Raw genomic sequence first — 24330 nt, forward strand, 5'->3', positions numbered from 1 at the left:
ATATAGTTTCCGCTTTACATAATGCAGAAATGATTTTTAGTTGCTAAACCTTATGGAGTTCAAGCTGCAACTGGTCTTAATTACTCCAAGATGATTCTTAGTGAGGATGAAAACAAATATGTGCAGTTGACATCCTCTTTGAGCATCAGCATTCCAGCCAAGGATGTAGATGCAGTAGATTGTTGCTGGAAATAGTCCACATGGGCGGAACTGAAGTGTGTGAGCAGTCTGAAGGAGGCTTTTCATTTCTTGCTTTGGCCATTCATAGAAAGATCATTTTGGACATATGTCCACAAATCTCATTCACAAACTTGAGCAAATGCCATTTAATAGACTAGACAGACATGTTAGCTCAATGTTGTACCTGAGCTAACAAGCTCTCAGAAGCTCAGATAAGCTTTAGTGCCTACTTTGCCCAGGGGTTCATGGCAGGGACTTTATTTGGAAAAGAGAGCTGGGAGGCAGAAATTAAGTTGTGTCAGGCTTCTTAACTTCTTAACAAACTACTTGGTTTGTTAAGAGAACTTAAGAGTTACTTTCAAAATCAAAAAGGATTCAGTAACACCTCTGAGCAGAGTAGCAGCATAACTATGTAATTACATAGCGTTGACATTGCCTTTCAGATGTTTTCCAGATAAGTGAATTACTTTTATTTGCAGTTCTGTCACTGTTGTCTCTGATAAACTTCTGGACAGCTGCGTTCTAGCCTTTATAACAGAGCCTAGATTTCAAATCTGGTGGTTAGCAACTCAGTTTAGCTTACAAATATGTTTCTTTACTTTAGAATAAAGGAATAAATTTATTTTTCTCTCTCGAGTTAGCAAAGTAGAACAAATTTGTTTGGAAAGCACTGATAGTTCTGCAATAAAATTATTTGCAGTGACAGAAGTCCCTGCATGAACACATGGTACCTATAAACCCTGCATGGTTCCAAAACTTGCTGTATCTCTGCTGTCACTGCATCAGGAGGAAATTACTTATTTCTGCCTTTTGGCTTCAGGGTGCTTCCTGGGGCTGCAGGAAAGAAAAGCAGGATTTACTATTTGCTAAGCAGGAGAATGTTTTTTTGAGGCAGAGACATGGAACACTATTTGCTAAACATTTTTTCATGTGAAATCATAAGAGCAGTGCTCTGCCCTTCAATGCCCCAGGAAAACTCCACAACCAGTGAAACTGTGAAACCCTATTGCGATTTCATTTGTGAGATTAAGAAGTCACTGGAACTTTTGAACAGAGAAAATCAGTGCTCTGCCACTGCCTGGGAACAGTTCACACTGTAAGTCCCAAAGATACATCCTACTTAGAAATTAAAAAGAAAGGAGAAAAGTGATTCATTGTCTGTATAGGAAGAAACAAGTTATAATGATCACCGTTCCTATATAATCTATAGGATTATATGGGATTATAGAGTCTTGTCTTCTAAGTATCCTACTTAACCTGTAGTCTGGGCTTGTTATTTCTGAATATGAGATAGTGAATAATTTTATGGACCCCCTTTTAAGCACTATCTGTGTTTTTAAAATGAGGAATAATTGGTTTGCATTGTTTTATTTTGATTTAAATCTTATTCTTTGTAGCCAGCTAAAACAAGATTATTACATTTTTTTGGGGGGAGTTTACTGATACCATGCTATTCACATGGTGTAGCAGCATAATCAAAGCATTTCTTGTTCTGCAGACAAAGATTTTGTTTATGTAAAATTTGGTCAAAGCTGAAGTGAACACGTGTGTTTGGCAAGTGAACTTCCCTGTGTTTCAGACACATGCTGTATTAGGTACAGAAATTAATTCAATTTTCTGTAAAAATATTGAGAATCTCTACATTTCAATGCAGAAAGGGAATGACTTTTCCCCTGCCCCTTTTCTCTTCTCTGTCCCACCAGCCATTCATTTTCACAGACATGCAAAAGCTCAGAGATGCAATTTAAATCTGCTTCTGTGCAGATGAAACAGTAAACTGGGATTTTAAATAATTTTGTGCCCTCTAGGTAAACTCTGTCAGAAGCCAAGCATGGCAAATCAGTTTGCATCTCTCTTCCCTTACTGTTCAGCTGTCTGAGCCCTTGCTGCTGCATTTGAACCAGGGAAGTGGAATAAATCCCAAAGTTTTCAAGCCCATCCTCAGGGACTGGGAAGCTTCAGAAGGTCCATGGATAAAAATGAGGAGCTTGCCATCAGCATTTCTGCTGTGCCATGAAGTTGCTTCTCCCCTGGTGTCTGCAGGTTCCTGTAGAGCATTTGGGGTGACAGTTCAGGGAAAAAACCTGCAGCTTCTGGTGCAGAATAGGGTACCAAGAAGCTTCAGCCTATAGTTTTGCAGTAAGAACACAGAATGTAAGGACTTGGCTGGTTTAGGCAGTAATTAAATCAGGCATGCAATTGCTGATTCATCCTAGCAAATAAACATGTAATTAAATCTGATTTTTGATTAAACAATAGAAAACACTTCCTGTATTTCCCTTCAAGGATATCCTAGCCCAGTAAAATTACTGACTTTGTAAACAGGAATGCCTTTTTCCTCAAGAAACCTGACATCCTTGCAGTGCACGTGGCAGCAGACTGACTTGGGGTGGGTGTGTGGGAGGCCTGTCTGTGTCTCCTGGGTGACCGTGTAGGAGCTGGCATCTGCCTTGGCTAACACAGCCTGGTGTTTGGGGCGAGAGAGTGTTTGGGTGACAGACTCACCTGGTTAATGCTGTGGGACTGGGACTTACTGGTTCCTGCTGGACTGAACCCACAGCGTGTTAGTATGGGTGAGGAAGTGATGGTTACGTTCCATCCAGCTGGCTGGTGTAATTTCAAGGAAAAGGAGACTAATCAAGAGGGAATCCAAGCCAAGCTGCTCTTCTGAAAAGCAAGGAGATACTTGCTTCCCTGCCCCACCTTGACTTATGTGTATCTTCATTTTGGCAGCGTGAACCTGCTCCAAAAAGGAGTTTGCTATTTTGGTTCCCTTCTTTAGGCAAAAAGTCATGTTTGTGTACGGCTGCAGGCGTTTGTGGTGTGTACAGCTTGGTCCATGACAGCTCAGTTTGGTGTGCCCAGCTCAGCCTGGTGTTCCATGGAAATGTGTCAGGGGACAGTGGATGGGCCTGTTGCCTTGGCTATCTGCAGCACCAGGGTTCTGCAGGGTTCTGCCTGCTACTCCCCTCTGCCACCAGCCTGCATTCCTTGGGGGACCCAACCTTGGGCCCATACCCACTGTGCTCTCCCCGTGGTCTGCTGGGTGTATTTCACTGCAGCTGACAGGGCTGAGCTGCTGGGATGTGGCCATGCGTATCAGGCTTGCTAAAACTCAGAGAGAGACCTTATTTTGTAGTCTGGATTGGCAAGTGGCATGGCCATCCTCGGTTACAGAGATCCTGTTTTGCACTGGTTGAAGGAAAGTAAGGCAACAGCTGGGTCACAGGCTCTTGGTAAAAGGCACTTCTTGTTTTCCATCCTACTAATGTGAGCTCTAACGAGATGTCTTAGATGTTGTTGAAATAGGCAGAAAATCAATGGCTGCATTTTTGGCTTTTCTCTGCAGTGCTGGAGAAAGATCACTCTTGGTTTAAATTATCATTTTTTTTTACTTACAGTAAAAGGAAATTTATCAAAACTGATAAAGCATCCCTTAGGGTGGAAATGTGTACCATCCTTTAAGAGGGAGAAGGACCAGTCTTGGTGAGCTGGGAGCTTCTGCAGGCACAGTATTTTGGGAAGAATCATTGTCTGAACCTCTCTGTAGGGAGGTTTTGGAGTTGAAGTTCATTGAACACTTCTTAAATCTGCTTCAGTCTGAGAAAGACAAGATTTTCAGCAAGAACTTTCTTCTTTTTGTCCAGACCTCAGATTATTGGTCTGAAACATGTCTTCTGCTAAATCTGCAGCGTGTGTATGAGTATCAGAGGTTATATGATATTCCCAGTCTACTAGAAAATAAATCTTTCTGGCTTAATATGTTATTAATAATAGCCTGTGTACTGAAGTGTTTTACTCATGAAAATTGAGTGGCTTTGTCCTCTTCCTCCTCCCTTTTTCTCTGTCCTTTCCCTTCTGTAAATGACGGCTGCTTCTTACAAATCAAATGGGCTGATTTGCACAGCTTTAGGCTTTATTCTGCATTTAATAATGTGGCTCATGTGAATAACCAAGTGGGAAGGCCTGTGCAGGAGGTACCCTTCTGCTGTGTGTATTACCACACAGTGCTGTTGATAAAACAGGTGTCTGTGCTCACCAGGAAAATAAAAATGAATATATGAATAGGAGCAAAGGCTTTCCATCTGTCTTAGTACACCTCTTTATCCTGGTGTTTAAATTTGTTGCATTTTTTTCCCCCAATTGGCATTTCTGAAAGAGCAGCTGCTTGCCTGTGAAGGTCTATCCTAGCTGATGCTCCATCAATTCAGCTGTTACTTTATTCACTCCAGTGGCAGGCTAATCAACCTTTTCTTTTCAAGTGTGTCAAAGTGCTGAACATGAGACAGTTTGTAATTATGGAAAATGGGAGTACACTTTTTTATCCTTAGGGCAATTAAATGATTCTGCACTATGAGCTAATACTATAAATAATCTCTTACAGTTGTTTTTCCTGAATGGTGGATTTTCCACTGAGCTTCAATGGGTGGGGGAATATATATTGCAAATAGTGATGATTTACAACGTAAAGCCTCAAAGCACTTTATAAAATCTGCTTAGACTCTTCCTAGCTCAGGTTGTTAGGATTTTCGTATTGAAACAAACTGTAATTCTGATGTTTTCCCACTGCATGTCATGAGAGAAAGAAATAATATCTTTGCCTTTACCCTGCTACTGAGCAATTCTGTGCATTCAGAAAGAGAAGGAAGGAAATTAAACTATGATCTTAAGTAAACTTTAAATAATTAAATTGCATTTTATGTAAAATTTATATTAATAGTGCATGCACAATTTAAGTATTACTGCTCTTCTTTTTAGTCTAGCATTGTTTATAGTTTTTGATAAGCATCCTGGCCTGTAGCATCCTGCCAGTGTGTTTAGACATGTTTGGGCAGAAATGAACCCTGGTACCTGAGCAGTTGAGCCCTGGTACCAGGACTCTGCTTCATGAGGAATTGGAGCAGTCAAGAAAAGAGGTTTTCCTCATTTCCTTTGAAAGTAGCAAACAAGTTGTCAGCCAATAGCCAAGATTAAGCAATAAATGTTCTGAAATGGGGACCAAGGATCTCTGAATCAAAGCAACAGCTGGTGAAGAAGTGAATTCACTCCATTAGTGCATGAGAAGAGCAATTGGAGAGAATTTAAAAGAGAGATGATTTAAAATAGTGTTTACTAGTTACTTTTAATTGAGAATGCTAGGGAAAATGAAAGGAAGAATGAAAATGATAGCACAAAGTACCAGTATCTGGCAAATACTGATCCTGGTGAGTTTGGCTTATAGGAAAAAGATGGTCGGAAAGCTGCTCCTGGGAAGTAAATTTCTGACTATAAGAGTGAGATTTTTATGGCTTTTGTAATTGTGGGTGCAATCTGGAATGTTCAAATGCAGCACTTGCTGCTTGTTTCAGGGTGAGCGGGTGGGAACCTTGCTTCTGTCTCTCCCTGACCCCAGCATACTGTTTGAGCACAGAGATGCTGTTGAGATGCTGAAAATTGCCAGAGCCTTTTGGAAATCTCCCTTGGAGGGCTATGCTGCTTCCTTTTGTTAAATTTTTGGGTTAGGACTTTGTGAGGGATCTGGCCATCTGGAGCTTGTGGCTGAACTTTCTATAAAGAGGCAGAGCCTTCTTACTGAGCTAGGTGTGGGCGGCATTTCGATTTCAAATTGCTTCTATACTTAAGTCTTAGCTAAAAGAGAACTCCAGTAAATATTTCTGTGTTTGTTGTGGTAAGAGAATGTCATCTTCCTCCATGAAAACCTAAAAATCAAAGGAGAGCTTATTATAAGGTATGGTAACTGATGCTGCTGACGCACTCATCAGCTAATTCAAAACACATGGTTTATAACTGCTTTTTAAACTATTCTAAAATTTTACTTAGGCTCTGTAATTGTGAGGTGGCTCGAAGAGTGGTATGTGGTTTAAATTCATGGTTGCGAATGTTGACTTCACAGAGTCTCTTCATGTTGCTAAAAGGAAAAGGCTAAGATTCCTTGTGGTCTATAGACCATTAATATGTGTTCAACTTAAATGACCTTAAATGAAATTATTTTTTTAACAAATAAGGAAGAGCATGAAATTCTGGTTTTTTAACCAGAATTTGAACTAAAAGACTCAAATTTAGTTTTGTTTGGGTTTTCTGTTACTGTAAAGATAGATGTTGATAATAGGAAGGACTGTGAGGTGTAATGTTGAGCCATGACAGTCAGCATGACATCTGAATAGATCTATCTTTTTCTTTGAGATAAAGATCTTTGTTCAGACTGACAGAAATGTGCTTTTGCTCTTTTGCAGTGCCAGACAGATGAGTATTAGTTGTTTAAATGGACTCTTGGTTATTCCTTCTCCAACTGGATTGTTGGAACAGTGGTTGAAATATCAGTGGTAGATTTTGCAACACTTCTACTGGGTCACTTTTGATAAGTACTTATGCAAAACTGCTTTTGAAATGAGTTGACTTATTTTTTCTCTTGTCTGTAGTAGATAATATTTGATACCCTGGTGGAAACCCTAGGCTTTGTGGGTTGTGTAGATTGGATAAAATGGCACAAAATCTCTGACTAGATTGTATTGAACCAGAACTGGATGAAATCCCCCTCTTTCCTCCAACTTCAGAAACCTCATTTCAGTGTTAGGCTCTCAGTTTTTCTGTTGAGGAAGGAGAAAAAGCATGATTTTGTGTCTTTAACTATGCAGTGCAGGCAGAGTTAATAAATATATCACACAGTTAAATACATTTTGACAGGGGCTGTTGAGAAACTTAAATTCAGCGTATTAGAAAAGATGAATGGGTACTAAGCTGATTAACTCGTAACTCAGTATATCAACAGAGAATACTTCCTCTGTGCTTGATGCTGATTTCAAGTGTGAAACTACTGCCAAGAAAATTGTTTCAAAAGTGAAAAACTAGTTGATGGCCAAGATTGTTTGAAGGACAAGAGGCACAGAATGAGCCATCTAGTCTGTAAATTTGAAAAGTGTCTCAGAGTCTTATCTTCTTGCTGAAAGACAGTTTCCCTCAGTCAAACATGTGGAAATCACAGCATTATTGTTAAAGTTTGTCTCATGTGGCCCATGAATACTCAGTGCTGTTTATTTCTTTCATCTGCATCCTGTTGCTTTTAATTTTTTTCCTCACAAAAAGGAAGGTAATCTGTGCTGGAGTAAGTTTTTCTGAGTGTTGTACTCTTCAAATTGCAAGTATATCTGCAGCAACTTTCAGCAAATATTATTAATTTCCTAAATGTGTCCCGTAACAGCGTCTGGTAAAGTGTTATTGCTACTGTAGTTTGGATTCCAAACAGTAAAATGGGTGCCAAAAATTGTGTCATGGTCTCTCAGCAGCAGCAGCAGAATATTTTATATTTTTTTTGCTAGCTCTCCAGCATGTTGGCCACATCACAATGTGACTTTGTTGCAATGCTAAAAACATTACAGCCTGCTACTCTCTCGTAAACACATTTTCACCTCCAGCTGAACTACTGAGTTCAATCAGCACAGCGGTGTTAGGGTTTGAGAGATCAGCCTTGCTCCGGGTTCGGTGGGATGTGTATCCAAAGGAGTTAATGACCTTTGATCACGGGTGTTAAGTGGATGGTCCAGCCATCTGTGCAGAGGGGAGAATTGTAATTTAGTGCCTTGGACAAAGCAGGCTGGAGAAAAGCAGTGAGAGAGGTGGAGCTCTGGGCGGGTCATGGAGCTGGGCAGGCAGGTGTGCAGCAGGAGAGAGGATGGGAGGGACACAAAGAGGGTGGAAACCATGGCGTGAGCATCCTTGGCAGGCCCTGGAGAGGGAGGGGAGGGTGTTATTGCTTAGAAGAAAGGAGCTGCAAGGTATTTCATTTCCCTGATTTCCAAATCTTTCAGAATGCCCCTCATTTGGTTACCTGGGTCCCTTGCAGGGTGGCTGGGCTGGTAACTGATGTGACCATAAAGCCAAAGAGGAAAACAAAGCCAAAACCCAAATAAGCAAATGTGAGATGAGTCTGATACAGGTGAGGGATGAGGAAGTAGAAAAAATGGTGTTGCACATGCACCTGATGATAAATTGGAGATATGTCATGCTCTTCATGAACTCTTTGGGGAGAGAAGCCTGAAGCTAAGGGACAGTGGTAGCTCTAAGTTTGGACTAATTTTAGTATTTGTAGGTTTAATATTTGAAGCTTTCAAACGGCAGCAATAGGAGCCTCTAGAAGAGGCCCTGTGTGTCTCCCACTGCTTACATTGTGAGGTTCCTGCTCCTCATAACTGCTGTCATGACAGAGCTTGCTCTTTTCTTGCTTGTAAGGGAGCTGTGGATGCCTGTGGAAAAATAAAAAGCACCATATACCTATGTTGTCCCAAACAAATAGGTGATCTGTTTGCTGTTATCAGCTGAATGCAAAGCTCCTGAACTGTTGTAAAATAAAGGATCAAGTTTCTAAAAAGTGCATCGAACCTGCAATGATTCTGCATCTTATGTTGACCTGAGAGTTCATTTCTGTTTTTCATATGTGGTTTGTTTGCTGTAAATAATAAACAATATCCACTTTTGGATATGTATATATAAACACTAAATATCTGACTAGATGCAGTAATCTAACAAAGCTCTTGGTCTGTTGAACATCTGTTTATTTCATGTGAAAATATGCTGTGTTTGGATATCATATTTTTTCTTTAATTGGGTTATGCACGTGTGGCTTTTTATTTGGATTTTGTTTTCATGTCCTTTTTCAGATACTGCTTGTTTAAGTTTTTCCAAGGGAAAATGCTGTTTCCAGAGTACCTCATTCCATTAATTGAAAAGTGCAGTTGAAAGACAATCTTTATTATGTCTTAAAATTACTACTAAAGAAAGCTAAATATAAGTAAAACATCTGCATTTCTCCAAAGTATATGTTGCTACATGGCAGCAGAGCACATCTGGATTCAAATTGCAGCCCAGGACTTTCAGGGTCATGATATTCTGAGCTCCAGGAAAATACATTTTTGGTACAGGAAAACTGTTGGTTCTTATTATATTCTTTAGGTTCCCTACATGACATCACACTTATTGGATTAAGAACACAGTTAGTGGGAAATAATTCTTCATATTCATGCACAAGTCCAGCTCTACCCAAAGGCTTAAAATGCTCAGGTTGTGAGATTTATTCTTTCTGAGTAGAAATTGTGGCTTATGGTGTAATTATTACTCAGGGTTCTATTTATTTTAGAGATACCTTCAGACAAGCCATGCCCTGATGTTGCACTGACATTTTTTCAGTGGAGAATATGACATTTTGTTCAATGAAGAAGGATAGCTACACTTCCATTAAATTCTATTATTTTGTTTTGACTTGGCTGTCTTTAGGAAAACGTCAAGATTATCTTTGCTTGTTTCTGAAGGAGGTCTAAGTAAGCCTCTGAGAAATAGTATCCATTTGCTTCAGAGGGTCTTTATTTTCGGAAAAGTGAATGCTTCACCACTTATGGAACATTAACACTTGGAGAGCTTTGGTTTTTTGTTGTTCTTTTTCTTCTTCCTAGGTGTGTGAAGGTCAGATTTTAATTACTGTCAGTGTTTGGTAGGGTTTTTGTTTTGTATTGTTTTTTTTTTTCCTAATTCTCAATTGTCTCTTTCTTTCTTTGCAGCTTTGCTCTGGCAGATGAAGCTTACAGGTCTTTAAGGGACCAAGACAAAGACCAATGCATCCTTATCACAGGAGAGAGTGGAGCTGGGAAAACAGGTAAGGAGCAATGAAGATCTGATTAAAAACCATTCAGGGTTGTTCAGAGTCTTGCAGAGGGAAGCTGGAGTGTGTAGGAGTTTAGAGATGTCAGTAACTCTTTGTGTCTGGTCATTGCAGAAAGTCAGTGCTGCCACACTTGCTGCTGCAGCTATGGACTTGTGTAAAATAGTGTTTTTTCACACTGTCACCACATTGAAGTCCCATGTCATGTTAGTACAGTGTCCTCATCAGTATCCAGAGTTGTACCAAAGCACTGCTGACTTGTCCCAGAGTATTGCAAGGGCCAAAACACATCTAGGCTGTCCTGGTGGGAAACTTGAAGACATGGAAAACTGAATGCTCTTGAGTTTTCTAGACTTGATGCTTCCACTTGTCTCTCAATAAATATATGCCTTTAAAAACTGGATTATGCTATTTATCTAAGGAAAATAAATAACTGTAGCTGATTACTTTGGAAATTTTATCAGCCTTTTGCACACTGTGCTCAGCTGCAGCGCTAAGATTGGCTTGTGTGCCAGAACACTGAGTTTCTTAGGCAAAGCTGACATTTCCTTGAAAATGACTGCTAGTTTTTAAACTGGAAGGTTAGAAACCAAGTGAGGATTGTGTAACTGCAGTACATTTTAGGTAGACCTTAAAAAAGAAAGAAGCCAGTTATTTTCAAAGACACCAATTTAAAACAGAGGTGACTTGCAAAAGAGACAGCGGGTAGGAAGGCATACATCTGTTTCCAAGTAATTTGAGAGATTTTGCCTTTGCATCTCAGAATATGTGGGGCTTTGAGTGCTTATTCTGGGCAAGACTCAAAGTAGGTAACAGGAAGTTGCTTTCCAAGGCTTTTGTGTATATATAAACTGTAGGCATCATCTTTGGTGCTCTTTGATTAGTGGTATCCAATTGAAAGATCTGGAAGTCGTGTAATATAATCCTTATTTACTGTTCGATGACAGGAAAGTATGTTCAGTAGAAGTGCAGATTGAAAAACCCAAGTACTTATTAATATGACTATTTGAGGGTCTGTCTAGAACTGTCTGGAAGTTCAGACTTTAGCAAAGAGTCCTGTGCTGGTGGTGTTTACTGTCTCGATTTCCTCACAAACTGTGAATTATCAAGTACCTCATACAACTGGGGTACACTTATTATTGATTTATTCATTTGAAGGGTGAATCAGAGGTTGAGCTGTTGAACCTCTCTATGTGTAAATAATAGATTTAAATTTGTATAGAGATTTTGACTGTTCTGTAATTTTGTAGCCATATGGGAAATAATATGAATTATTCCTTTTTTATAAAGGTAAGTACAAAATAGGGGGAGGAGAGGGTAGGAAGTTTCTGGAGTGAAGGAAACAAACTTCTTAGTACAGATACACTATATAACTGTGTTTTTAATTTTTGGTAGCCAGAATATTTGACATTTTTTGTCCTGGAAGAACTGAAACTGAACTGTCATCAGTTGTCTCTTTTTATTTACTTCCAATTTTGTCCTTGTTTCTCTGTGTGTTTTTAATGTTAAGTGATAGTAATATTGGGCAAGAAAACATGGTACATCACCAGAACAAGTGGTATATTTAAATGTTTTGAAATGTTAAGGTGATAACTCTCTTCCTGATGTCTTTCTTGGGCCAAACAGAATTCCTAACAAGAGAAAGGGCCTTTATTTTCCTTTATTGATGTTCAAAGCCTGTATTGAAGTCATTGTGTGTAATCTATTATAATAGCTTTTTTTCTGCTTTGATGAAAGTTTTTCGCAGTGATTGAGTGCCTGTGCTTAAAGATGTTGACTGTTTTAGGAAATATTTCAAATAATTTGGTAATTCCAAGCTCTGAAGGGAAGAGAGTCAAAAATGAGAGCTGGGTTTGAGGCACAAATAAAGGAGATGGGAGCCTTCTGAATACACCTATAGTTTTTGCTCCTTGCTTGCTTCCTCAGGTTCGCTCAGTTTCCTCTACAGTATGGGATAGTGATATAAGGCTAACAAACAAATTTGGTTAAATAGGAAAAAAATCAAAATCCAAGGGATAACATCTCATTTGTCAGTTCTTTCCCGAAATGAGACCCTTAAATTTGTAACAGATCTCTGAAGATCTGTTACAAATATAATGATTTTGTTTTATGACCACAGTCTTGAATTGATAGGGTTTCCAGCTGTTAGTAATTACATTGTGTATCAGCCGATATTGCCTCAAATTTCACTGTCTTGCATCATAGTAGCCATCACAGACTCTTTATAAACAAAATCATTTTCCAGCTGCTTTTTCCTGACCAGCAAAAACTTAAGGCTTGGATGGATTATATAATTTTTGTTTCTATCATGGGTGATTGTCACTCCTATCAACCCAGCTTTGAGAGTCCAAAAATTATTCCAGATTTTCTTAAAAGCATCTCCAAATTCATTTTATTCTTTAAATGAATGCTTCACTTTCTCTGTTGGTTTTACTTCCAGACTGCAGCACATTATGTGATGTTGCAGTTACTCAGTTGCTTGTAGATTAGAGTTGTAATTACACATATAAAAGTGTTGTGTGTTTGCACTTATTGTGTATCTGCTGATATAAACTGATTGAATTTTATGTCTTGAAACTGCCTGAGCCTGTTTAATTTCAGGCTAGATTAAAACATTTCCAATGTGTCAGTAGGGGATAATGTTCTTCCCTTGAAGAATACCTCTTACTGAGGCTAAATGGAAAAGGAGCAGGTAATGTGCTGTATCTTCAGTGGTGGCTTTTTTTTAGCTTGGGTAGAGGCTCTCAGTATTTAAATCAAAAGAATTAGCTGGTGTAGTGGCATGGGTCTCAGAGCAGGGTATGCTCCTTCTGCATTTCCAGATGGTACAACAATGCAGGTGAAAACTGAAATGAATGTGCTCACAGTTCCTGTCTGGCATTGAGAAAATGTGATGGAGATTTAGTCTGTAAAATCATATTACAGTCTTTTTGCCAATGCTTATCACTGTTTTATTTGTCTCTCCCCCACAGAGGCAAGCAAACTTGTCATGTCATATGTAGCTGCTGTGTGTGGAAAAGGGGCAGAGGTTAATCAAGTAAAAGAACAACTTTTGCAGTCAAATCCAGTCCTTGAAGGTAAGAATCTCACAGAGTATGTGCCAGCATATTAGCTGTGTGGGTGTGCTGGTGTTCCAGCTGAGCTGGTTTGGAAAACTGTGTCTGATGATGTTTCATTGTTATTTGGTGTCCAAAACCATAGGAGATGCTTCATGTCAATACATCTGCAAGATTTTCTTCAGTCCTGTGTAGGTTTTCTCGGGAAGAAGATGGTTTCCCTCATGAAGGAAGAGTTCAGGAAGTTAGGTCACACTTCCCAGCCTCCTCCTGCTGCTCTCAGTGGGCTTACCCTCTCCTTAACCCTGCCTTGATGATGCTTGTCTGTATCAAAAGACTTGACTTCAGTTCAATCCCTCTGATTCATTTCCTTACAGATCATATTGTTATAGTCTTAAGTAAACAAACAAGTTCTGTAAGGCATTATTTCTCTTTTAGGAAAGAAAAAGGGCGAAGAAATGATCTTAGAAAAAACTAAGCCAATCCATATGCATGCCTGTTGTTCCCTGAGACTTATTGTTTCTTGGGTCTGGTGACTATTGGCCTGTTCTTCCTGACAGCTGCCACTCCTGCTCTCCCATTAAAGACTTTTATTTTTTTAATTAGCAATTTTGATTTAAAGATGTTCATTGCCAGAAACAGGATCTTCTCTTTTTGGTTTTGTTTTTTTTTTTCCTGGAGATAGGATAGATGATCCTCAAAGCTCGCAGTTCTGTCCCATTATCTAATAATTGCCTTCACAAGTTCCTTTGGTTAGCATTGACTTATTTAGATCTATTGTGTTGACTCCTGGCTCAGTCTTTCCCAGAATTTACAAAGCTGTTGTGGTGCTGAGACAAAGTCAGTTGTCAAAAGGCAATTTTGCATTATGGCCAGATCATATGTGGTGTTTGCAAAGACTGTTGAGTATCAACATTATGTTTATTGCCTTGCTTATATGTGATGAATTGGAGCCTATAGGAGACAAGGACTCTGCAAGTGAGGACAGAGGGAAAAGTTTAAAAAAAAAAAGGACAGGAAATGCAAGAAATTGAGCAGAGAGCAGTGGGGAACTGGATGGTTAAAACATGACACAAAACATCCACAAAACAGAAATTGTAAGCAAAGACTTTAAAGAAAGGAGATGAAATGTTGACATTTAAGAATAATAGAAGTGCTGGATAAGCCTTTCTTTGACGATCAGCTGTGTGTTCCCCTTAAAGCTGAATGGGGGGATTGCAACCTGCCATTGTTTTGGGTTCACAGAGAAGAGCTGTGCTGTTTTATCACTGTTCTGGAAGCAGATTTCAGATCTAGACAGAAATGGCATGGGGGGCATGGAGGCTTTTCTTGCCAAAGCTCAATTGTTCCTGAGGGGTTGCCAAATGGGTTTGATTTCTTGTTGGTTTGTGAAGCTTTGTTTTAATGCAAGAGGAATCAGCTAAGCTTACTGAAGGCTGCCTTATCATTTTAAGGTACTGTTTGTTCTACTTGATCTGCTGGTAATGCCTGTTTAGCTTTTTTGGAAGGTTGGACACTGGCTTGTTCCATAAGGAATAAAATCTGAGCAAGCGTGGCTGCTTATACAGGTTTTAGACAAATGAAGCATTTGTGGTTAGATTTATTTTTCTTTGGTTATGTAGTTCTGTTTCAGTCAAATTGCAGTGCAAGAAAATGACATAAGTGTTACATATGCATAATTTATTTTATGGGATTATTTTTATTAAACTACAGTTGCTACTGTAAATTAACTTTTAGAAACAATGAACTTTAGGAAAACCAAGGAATGTGTCTCATGCTTTATAATGGAACATTTGTGCTTGACTCCATGCAGTTATAAATGACTTTACTGTTCAGCACTGTGTTTAAGAAAATGCAGTTCAGAGATTTGGTTGTTGAAAAGATGATTTATTGCAGGGCATAAAGATTTTAAAAACAATTCTTTCACTTATCCTGGCCTTTAGGATCAACAAACTTTTCATTTTGGCTCTAGTTCTTTGGTCAAGAATAAGTCCTCTCATGCAAGTTTGTGGAAGCCTAAAGGCATGTATTTATTTCTGTCCAAAAAACATTGACTTGACTTGAACTTCAAATATATATATATATGCTATTTAAATAAATACTGGGATAAATAAATTCTCTTGTTGGAAGAAGTGCTGTGCCTAATGATGGAGGGGACACTCCTGTTTGACTCCGTGTGCTTTGACAATGTGTGAGTTTTAGAGCTTGAATTGTCCTCCAGTCTGAGTTCTTGTCCATGCTCTAAGATGGTGTCTGTCCATCTGAATGCAGCCCTGGGAAGTCCTTTCTCAGAGAATTTTCATTGTCATAAAACTTGAGCTAAAGAAAATTGAACCAAGCTTTTCAGAAAGCTGGTTTAGGTCAAATTGAAGACAGACTTTCATTGTAAATCTGACTGATTTCAGCTGATTGATATTCAGCTTGAGGTAGGATTAATGAGTTGAAATTGGGTAAATAAATCCATTTCAAAGCATTGATTAGGCTATCCTATGCAGATAATTTTTAAGTGTCATTCTGTAATTTCCTCACTTCTGGCCTCCAGCTTTTAACATATTCTGGGAACTAGGACACATTTTTCTGAAATTAAGAGGAAGAAGTATTTCCTAGATTTAAAATTATCTGGATAATAAAGTTATGAATTTGTTGATTGAAACCCCAAAGATACATGCTTAATGTGGGTACAGTTTTGTTGTGGAACCATTTCCTCTTGTTTTTCTTTAGCTTTTTTAAACAAGACAAGTGTTGAGACAAAACTTCTTTGGACTTCTGTAGGTTCTTGTAATTTGTGATCATGTCTGTCACATTCTGTCCCCAGTGACTGATGCCCATACAATGAACAGGGCATTGTTTCTCAGAAGTCTGTAGTTCCTTTAAATATATAAGCAGACCTAGGTATTTTAGCATTTAAATATTTTTTTTTTACTGATAGATTTGCTTGTTGTATTTGTTTTTCTCTTTCACCAGCTTTTGGAAATGCCAAAACTGTGCGGAATGACAACTCCTCTAGATTTGTAAGTATTTTCTTCAGTCATTTTTGAGGAGTGTGCTGTGCTGTTGGCTATTTCTGTTTTACCATGTATCAACCATCAAGGCATCCATAAAGAGGGAAGGAATAATTTGGGGAGCTTTGCTGTAGCTGTCTGAGGACTGCGGTGTTTGAAGAAGGTAACCAGCTTCAGCAGCAATCAGTATTTCATTTTGTACACAGGAGCATGTTCTCCCTCTCCAGTATGTTAGTAGGGCACTATTAGAGATACCTCTTAAAAGACATTTCAGCTCCTTGCCAGAAATCTTGTTGGTTTCTGATATGGGCATAGAGTTCAATTGAATATCAAAGCAGAGGCTAAAAAAGAAAAACAAAATTAGGATGTGGCAGCCTGTGATTGGATGAAAACATAATTACAGTGCAGCTGGATCCTTTAATTTTCTGGCACTGATGGCTTTAGTGTCAGAGACCATGTGTCCAGCAACTGGTCTGCTTAGCAAGTAGAGCTTTCCATGTGATCTTGTTTTCCATTCATATGTATTTTTTTTTTGGTTAAGATTACTACTTTAGATTCCCATTTGCTTTCTGTAATGTTTCAAAATGTGTTTTCAATTTTAATTTAAATATGAACATTTGTAATTTTTTTTTTTTGCTTAAATTCTTTATAATCAACTGGTTGAATTTAACCTTTTTTGGGCATGAATCTGAATGAGAAACTATCAGAACTGACAGCTAAAAAACCAGAAAAGTTGATGCTAGAGTTGAGAGGTTCAGAAGTGTGAGTACTTACCATAGTTTCTCCTGCTAAAATCAGAAAGCTGAATACAACTCTGTCGTTTGCTCACTTGTGTCCAGAAGAGTAATATTGTGAGATGTGTGAAGTTGACAAGAGGAGGGAAATCGATACACTGGGAGAATGGTGTGTTGTGAGTTAAGGCAAATGAGTAAAAGTGCCGGACATTGTGAGACTGGAGAGTGGCTTTTTTTTCCACTTGAGAGATTTCCTCCTCTTGCCTTCTAATTCTCAAGAGTTGATGATGTTCCACATGTCTGTGAATGTTCCTTCTGCAGCTCATTGCCTCTGATTGTGAACAGAGCAAATCTTCATCACAAGGGCAAGACTAAATTTGGGGCACCTGTAGAGGTTTTTTTTAATTTATTTTTTTAATAGAAAGGATAGGAAGAGTGCAATTATCAGACATGACACTACAGAAATGATGAGCAGACAGCCCATAAGTCTTTCCAGTACAAAGTAGAACTAACAGCTATTTTGCCTTTCAAGTCCTTGCTTATAAACACTGAGCTAAAAATACTTCTGGAAACACCCAGCTGTCCCAGTCCTTGGGAAATGAAAAATTAATTATCTGATTTAATTTTTTTATTTCTGAAATTTGAATCAGCTCAGAATTAACCTTGTACAAGGCAGTAGAGGAAGGAAAATAGAGTTTAAGTAGAGTCAAGCCAATCTTGACAAAATACTCAGTAAATTAGAAAGTATCTTAAAGCGGGCCAGTGTAAAGTGCTTGGTTTTTATGTTCTGTAATAAAAAGTAAAATAGAAAAATAAAGAAAACCCAATCTCTTCCTAAATGTGGTGAATAAGTATAAATATAAGGCTTTTCAAGGTGCTGTTTTTGTCTTAGAATCTTAGGTTTGGGTTGGAAAGGGCATTAAAGACCATATCATTCCAACCCCCTGCCATGGGCAGGGACACCTGGCACTGGACCAGGTTGCTCAGAGCCCTGAGCCTGCCCTGCTTCTCTGGGCAGCCTTTTGCAGTGCCTCACTTCCCTGACAGTGAGCAGTGTCCTCTGTTAAATTTGTGCCAGAGGGTGGAATTTGGCTGAATTACTACCAGCAGCTTTTATCTTCCTTAATTCCCTTGCCAATGCGAGCAGCACCGCTTTTGCCTTTCCTGCACAGTCTGTCCTTTTTGTCACTGTTAAATGTAGCTGTTACTACATTAAGCACTTGTCAAATAAATTAAAACGATCCAAAGACCGGAGTGATCTCCTGTGATGTGGAAAAGTCAAGCAGAAGTCAAGGAAACGCGCTGCGCCAGCGCGGCTGGGATTGAAATCGCTTGTGCTGCCCGTTAATTGTTGCCTCTGGTCTCCTGAGTTACAAGGGAAAGAGTTCAGTGGGAAGAATCCATCACTTTTACAAGGCAGGCACACGCTCAGGGACAGACGTCCCGCGATTACGAGCAGCGCTCGCTGCCAGCCGCTGCTTCGGGCCAGACTGAGCGGCTCTCCTTCAGCCGCCTTGGTTCGCGCTCTGAGAGCTCCCAGTGAGAAAAGAAGGCTGCCTGCAAGATAATTTCTTCTTGCATCCTTCAGGAAATAAGCATGGTGATACCTAAATGGCTACAGGGATTGTTTGGTGTTCTTGGCGCTCCGATGGAAGTTTGTATAATGTGCGTTTTCTTCATAGAACCTCAGAAACTGAGCAAGTTACTGGGCTGCTTTACAGACCCGATTAAAGCTGTTTTCATAAAAATCCCTGGCTGTGATAATGTCTCAGAAGATTTGAATAATTTTCTGTTTTTCAAAAATATGTCAGGAGTTTGCCAGAACACTCTTCTAACCTCCCAACCAACTAACTTAATGTCTTGTGCAGTTTTTCTTAAACAGAAGTGTTAATCTTAACATCTATTGCTTTCACAGGGAAAATACATGGATATCGAGTTTGATTTCAAGGGTGACCCACTTGGGGGAGTTATAAGCAACTGTGAGTATTACTTTTGGTATCGGCATATTCACAGTTTAAAATGTTTTGTATAGAAAGGAAGAGGGTTAAATTATTGAGAAGATCAGCTATGTTAGTTTAATACAATCTCTCTCCATCATGTGATAAATTCTGCTTTTTAATTTTATAGCTGTTGTGGTGCTGAATAATGTACCTTAGAGTAAGTGAAAACTGACTTGAAGAAGTAAGCATGAATATTGAATTTACTGTGTTGTTTCAAAGGCACTGAGTTGTGTGTGTGAGTCTGTACATTGTCTCTGAGGCTGGTGGCAGATGCATATGAATATCTGAGGGTATTTTTGATTCTTGAATCCCTGGAATCTGTTGTGTTACTGGGTTTGATGGGTCATGTATTTATGGTAGATGCTGTCCTGTAACTGGCAAGGGTGTGCTGGAGATTACCATGAGTATGTTTACTTGGAACCAAAGCCATCAGCATGAATTTATCCACCTCACAGTGTAGGAAAAGGTTTATAATGAGAGAGGATGAACAGCTTTTGAGCTTAGCGAGGCAAAGGTGGCCTTGGAGCTTGTTTTATGACACCTGTAGCAATTCAAGAATTCTGGCCAGCTCTCTGTTGGGAAGGAAAAGGCTGGGAACTGAATGGCAGCCCAGAATGCTTTGACTTGCTTTTCTTTTGAGGGTTTAAGTGCAGCTTTTGAAATAAATTCCTCCTCAGTGCTATATAAAGCCATATTTGTTTGGTTTTCTTATTTTTAAAAGGGGAGGAAGAGGGCAGTGAGTGACTATACTAGGTGTCACTGACCTAGCCTTGACTTCTACACTCAGCCAAATTCATTGCTGCTTCTAAAGATGTGACTTTTGACACTACTGGCATTTTACTGGTTGTGAAATATTGAGACTCACCCAAGGTGAACTGTACTCACCATATATAACATAAACATTTTAAAAACACTGTAAGGAATGTTGCACATAAATGTAGGTTTTGGCTTTTTTCAGAGGGCAGACATTTTTTCTGGACCAGGTCACCTTTTGGAACTGTGCCTGAAGAGCCTGATTTTTGTAACAGAGTAGATCCTGAAACTCAAATTAGTCTTTATGTAAGTGTTTATGGCTATCAAGGAGCTTTGACATTTGGCAGTTGACAAAATTACAGGACAAACATAATATATTCATAATAATTAAATATGAAGAAAAAGGTTCTAAATGGCTGTTATTTGTTTCTTTTTATTTCACATTCAAAATAGATAAATAAAAATGAACCCTCCTTTGTGAGAGTGGACATTTAGCACTCTGTCTTTGAAAGTACTGCACTGAGTCATGTAATTAAAATATTGTGTCATATCAAAAGACGATCCAAATAGTTGCTCTGTAGTTTATCTGCCCCATAAATCTCTGCATGGTGTAATTATAACATTACATGTAATTGTAATGATGTGATGACATATGTATCAAAGGGCAGACATATTTTTGGACCTATCTAAAATATGCCTATTTTAGGCATTCTTTCTGTCTTGTCACATATAATAAATATCTAATAGCAAGGAGATTAATGTCGATTTAAGAATAAAGACCTGATGTGTAAGCCCTGTTGTGGAAAAGATGTTACTTGTTGAACTATGAAAGTTCATCCTTGGCAGGGTCTGTCACAGGCAAATACTGAGTTCCTGTAGCAGCATGTTAATATAGCTCATCTTTGATTAAACGTTTGCAAAATTTAGTAGTGCATCCATCTCTCTTTAAAAGAGACTTTAAGTTCTCTGAATTTTCAAAGCAATTTGGTTGTGCTGCCTTAGATCTTTTCCACAAATCTGCAGCATTGCATTGCAACACAAACATTTCTTTTTCTGTGAGGCATCATCATTCTGAAGATATTGGGGGCCTAAATTCTTCTACACCCCTCAGAATTTACTCTGGTTTAAATCAAAATCAGGATTTATCATCCTAAATCATCAAACATGAAGTCAAGTAGTGCTGAAGTTTCCTATCCTTAAAAGGGAAGGTATGATTATGAAAATGTTAATAAATATTCTTTGTTTTTTGACTGTCTGTGATGTGAGGATGACATCATAATTCTTTAGTTAAACGTCAGTAGTTTTCTGACAAGCTTGATTTCCAAACATTTCCAAACATCCTGCTGCCCTTCAGTGAGCTCCTGCTTCTTAATGAAAGGGGTTAACCGAGGAGATAACCTGGCATAGGATGGAGTTAGAGGGTGAAATTATCATGACAGAGCACTCTGCTTTTCTGCCTGTGCAGTTTGCAGCCAGTGGGAATGTCCAGCTGACAGATCCTAAATGTTTAATGTGCCATAAACAGAAGGGTAAACCTTTTGAATAAAATCAAAATGGAAATAATGAACTGGAAGGGATTTGTGGCATCTATAAATTCAGAACTGGTATGTATCCAAAATGAAGATAATGTTGTGTTTGAACAGTGTAAAATCTGTGCAGTCTCATTTCATCTACATTACATGGCAGCTCAGATTTTCCAACTGTGCTGGTTTCCAAGGAAATTGATATACTGCTGCATCATCATGAACAGTCATGAAAAGAAATGAGGAATAGAGAATTTGAAATGATTGTAATTTATGCAAACTTTAAGTATTTTCTTCAGTCAGGATTTTTTTTCCCCCTTGGAGTTCAAGGCAACATTTGTTGCATTTGTTTGATCACTGCCAGCAGATGTGGAGGTGAGTAGGAGGGTGAAGAAGGCTGGCTGAGGTGTGCTGTAGGTCTGAGCTGTTTTTCCTGCCTTTTTGTTAGCTTTCTGTGAAGGTCCCAGCTCGTTTTCCTAATGGGTGGGAGATGCTGGAGCCCACATGAGGTGCTGGGTCCTGGTGCCAGCTGCCAGCCAGCACATCCATTCACAGGTGACCTGTTCCATGTGCCTGGGCTTAGGAAACCCAAACTACTCCTGTGGGCATTGCTAAACCTGAGACCCTTGCTGTGTTGGCACCTGGGACTGTAGGCATCCCATCACTGCTGAGCAGCAAACATCAGTCCCTGCTTAAAGCTGTGCTGCTGCTTTACAGGGCACCTGCAAACAGGAAAATGGCATTTTCATTTTCTCTCTCTGAATCGGGTCTGAGGTGTATTTGCTCTGTTGCAGTGGACAGTCCTGTCAGCACTTATGCACTCAGAGGGCTTTTTTCCCAGAGCACTTATGAGTAAAGGCAGTGTTGGAGTGTTGCTTTCAGCTGGGTGTAATAATAAATGTGAAAATAAATTACAGAAAAGGTCAATACTCTTCTTAGTTTTTTATTATAACTACTTTGTTAGTGAGGGTGAGAGAGAGGAGAATGGTACTTTCTTTTCCACCTGTAATTACAGACTAACACATATATAAAAATAGGTGCATTTGGTTTTGAAGTAATAGGTGCTAATTGCAACAGCTTTTTTCAGCTCTAAAATGTGACTCTTTGTCCACAGATGTTGCATCTGTTTCATACTTAAGGCAGTGTTTGTGTGCACACTTGATTCATTAGTTTTGTGTACACTAAATTTGATGGCTGAAGGGGTTTTGCACAGTACAAAATGTTTCACACTCAAAATGTTTCACACTTAGAATAATTTAGACCTTTTGAAAAGCATGGATCTTCCAATATCTTTCCCAGAATTTCTGTAAGTCTTAAATTTTCATGTTTCACCTGGAATTTCCTGCTGAAAAGTACCTGGATTTTCGCATTAGGTGATCTTTTCTAGTCTGCCAAAGCCCTTAAGTGATGTAATGATTAACTAGGAGACAACATTGGTGCAGGTTGGGAAGTAAAGGATATGCAATGCCTGATCTGGAAAAGCCATTTTCAATCATCAAAATATCTTTAAAGTCCAAATAACAGGAGATTAAAAAAGGGCCCTGTTTTGCCATCTTTCGCAACAACATCATGAAAGAAATCTATGATGTTTATCTAAGGCAACATTTTTTTTAAGTGATAACTTTGCAATTTATTCTTTTTTACAGCTTGTTTGTTCATTTTAAAAATCAAAAGTAATTACTCACTTACTGAGAAATCTACAGCCTGAGTTGTTATGTGATTGCTGTTGGAAAGCTCCTTTGCTTAGGGAAATATTGCACAAACTGGACAATTAGACATTATGGGAAGAGATACCCATTCTTGTTGGTTTTTTTTTGTTTCTGTTTTAAATCTTCACTTGTTGCAACATCTCCCTTGATGTTCCTCTTAGCACGTTTGCTACCATTTAGGCAATGGTTTTGCCTAAACTAGGAAGAGTTTGAGAAAGCAAACTACAAACTATATTAAACATTTTGATTAGCTCATTTTTAAACATCATTCATCACTTGAGCAATCAGGATTTAACACTTAAAATTATGTAGTCATTGTCAATGCTCATACTGCCCATTTAGTAGTTTGACACAATTATGGATCAGTTTATCCAAGAGAACATTACTATGAACTTGGTGGGAATAATAGGGAAAAGTTAATGAGAAACTTTTTAATCAGTGACTTTTTTATGATGAGAGCTAGATAATCAAGGTAGGAAAAGAGAAAATGTAACGTGGCTGTAGAAATAAGTTGATGTGACTAGAACATGTTCTGTAACTTTGGCTGAGCAGCTAAAAGGCTCCTTGGTAATGGCCAGCTGAAGAGAGTATGACTAAAATAAACTTCTGGATGATTTAGAATGTACCAAGGTAGTGTCATTTTTATTTTTTTTTTGTTTTACTGTTTACTTATTCCTTTCTTGAATGTTGATTTCATTTCTAGTATATTTAGACAAATACAAATATCCTAAATTTTTCTGCATCACTCGAGTTCATGGGTCAAGTAACCAAAATAAATTGTGTAAAGTTATGCGTTACTTTGCAGAAGTATTCAGAATCTTTTATTTTTTCTTCCTTTTATGTTAAGTCAAATTGTTTAGCAGAGTGCTTACACAGATCTCTTGTATTTAAACAGTGATATCTAGGAATAATAAAAAAATCTTCAGGACCTGAGGCCTGTAGCTAGATTTTGAGTCATCTGAATTGATGGGTGTTCTGACAGAAATGTTTCCAAGGTTGAGCTTTTCCAAGGCAATTTAATTTTTCCTGTTGCTTTGGTGCATGCAACAAGTGAAACATTCCCGTTGCAGCAGAAGCACTGTTGGATAACACAGTAACAATTCCTAAGCCACAGACACACCATACGTAGCTCTGTATGTGCTCTCCTGACAATTCTGTGCAGTCCCTATACATAATTCACATTGACCATGTACCAAAATGCAATGCAGAGAGAGTTTGGGGGGTTTTGGTTCTGTGGATTTTCACATAGATGAGCACCATCTGTGCACACATTCCACTGTCAACACCATCACCGAGGGGCCACGTGCAGCAGTCGGAGGTGCAGCTTTGTCTTTCCTCTGAGTGCTGGAGCCACAGACCTGGCAATTGGGCTGGGGTTAACACAAAAGCTACTGGCAGTGCAGTGAGTGGGTGCATTAAGAAAAATATATGTAGTCGATTCATTAAAATGCTAATTAGGGCAAACAGAGGGAAGAAGTTTTCTGAAGAAGTGGGCAGATGGTCTGGATCTGTCCTACAAGTCTGATTTCACTCTGCATGTCAACAGAAAGAAAAGGGAAAAAAGCCCCAATGAACACAGATTTGAAAAAGAATTGGCAGCAGCTGCTTTGTTAGGGAAAATACCTGATTTTCTGACAGTGACTGCTTTTTTCCTCAATTATGAAGGCTGACAGAATAGGCAATGTTAGGACTTTTGAAAACTGTGAATTGGATAACTTTGCTGC

General features: G+C 38.8%; 1 protein-coding gene across 8 annotated transcripts in view; it reads left to right on the forward strand.

The window, feature by feature from the left end:
* Positions 1–24330, forward strand: part of MYO1B (myosin IB) — a 106586-nt gene that overhangs the window by 37465 nt on the left and 44791 nt on the right. For all 8 annotated transcript variants that reach the window (XM_015634912.3, XM_015634911.3, XM_015634909.3 and 5 more), the window contains 4 exons: positions 9729–9823; positions 12802–12906; positions 15850–15896; positions 18537–18600. In XM_015634912.3, the coding sequence (XP_015490398.1) occupies positions 9729–9823; positions 12802–12906; positions 15850–15896; positions 18537–18600 (311 nt within the window). The remainder of the gene's footprint in view (positions 1–9728; positions 9824–12801; positions 12907–15849; positions 15897–18536; positions 18601–24330) is intronic.

This window comes from Parus major, chromosome 7 (genome assembly GCF_001522545.3).
Source record: "Parus major isolate Abel chromosome 7, Parus_major1.1, whole genome shotgun sequence".
NCBI classification, from domain to species: Eukaryota; Metazoa; Chordata; class Aves; order Passeriformes; family Paridae; genus Parus; species Parus major.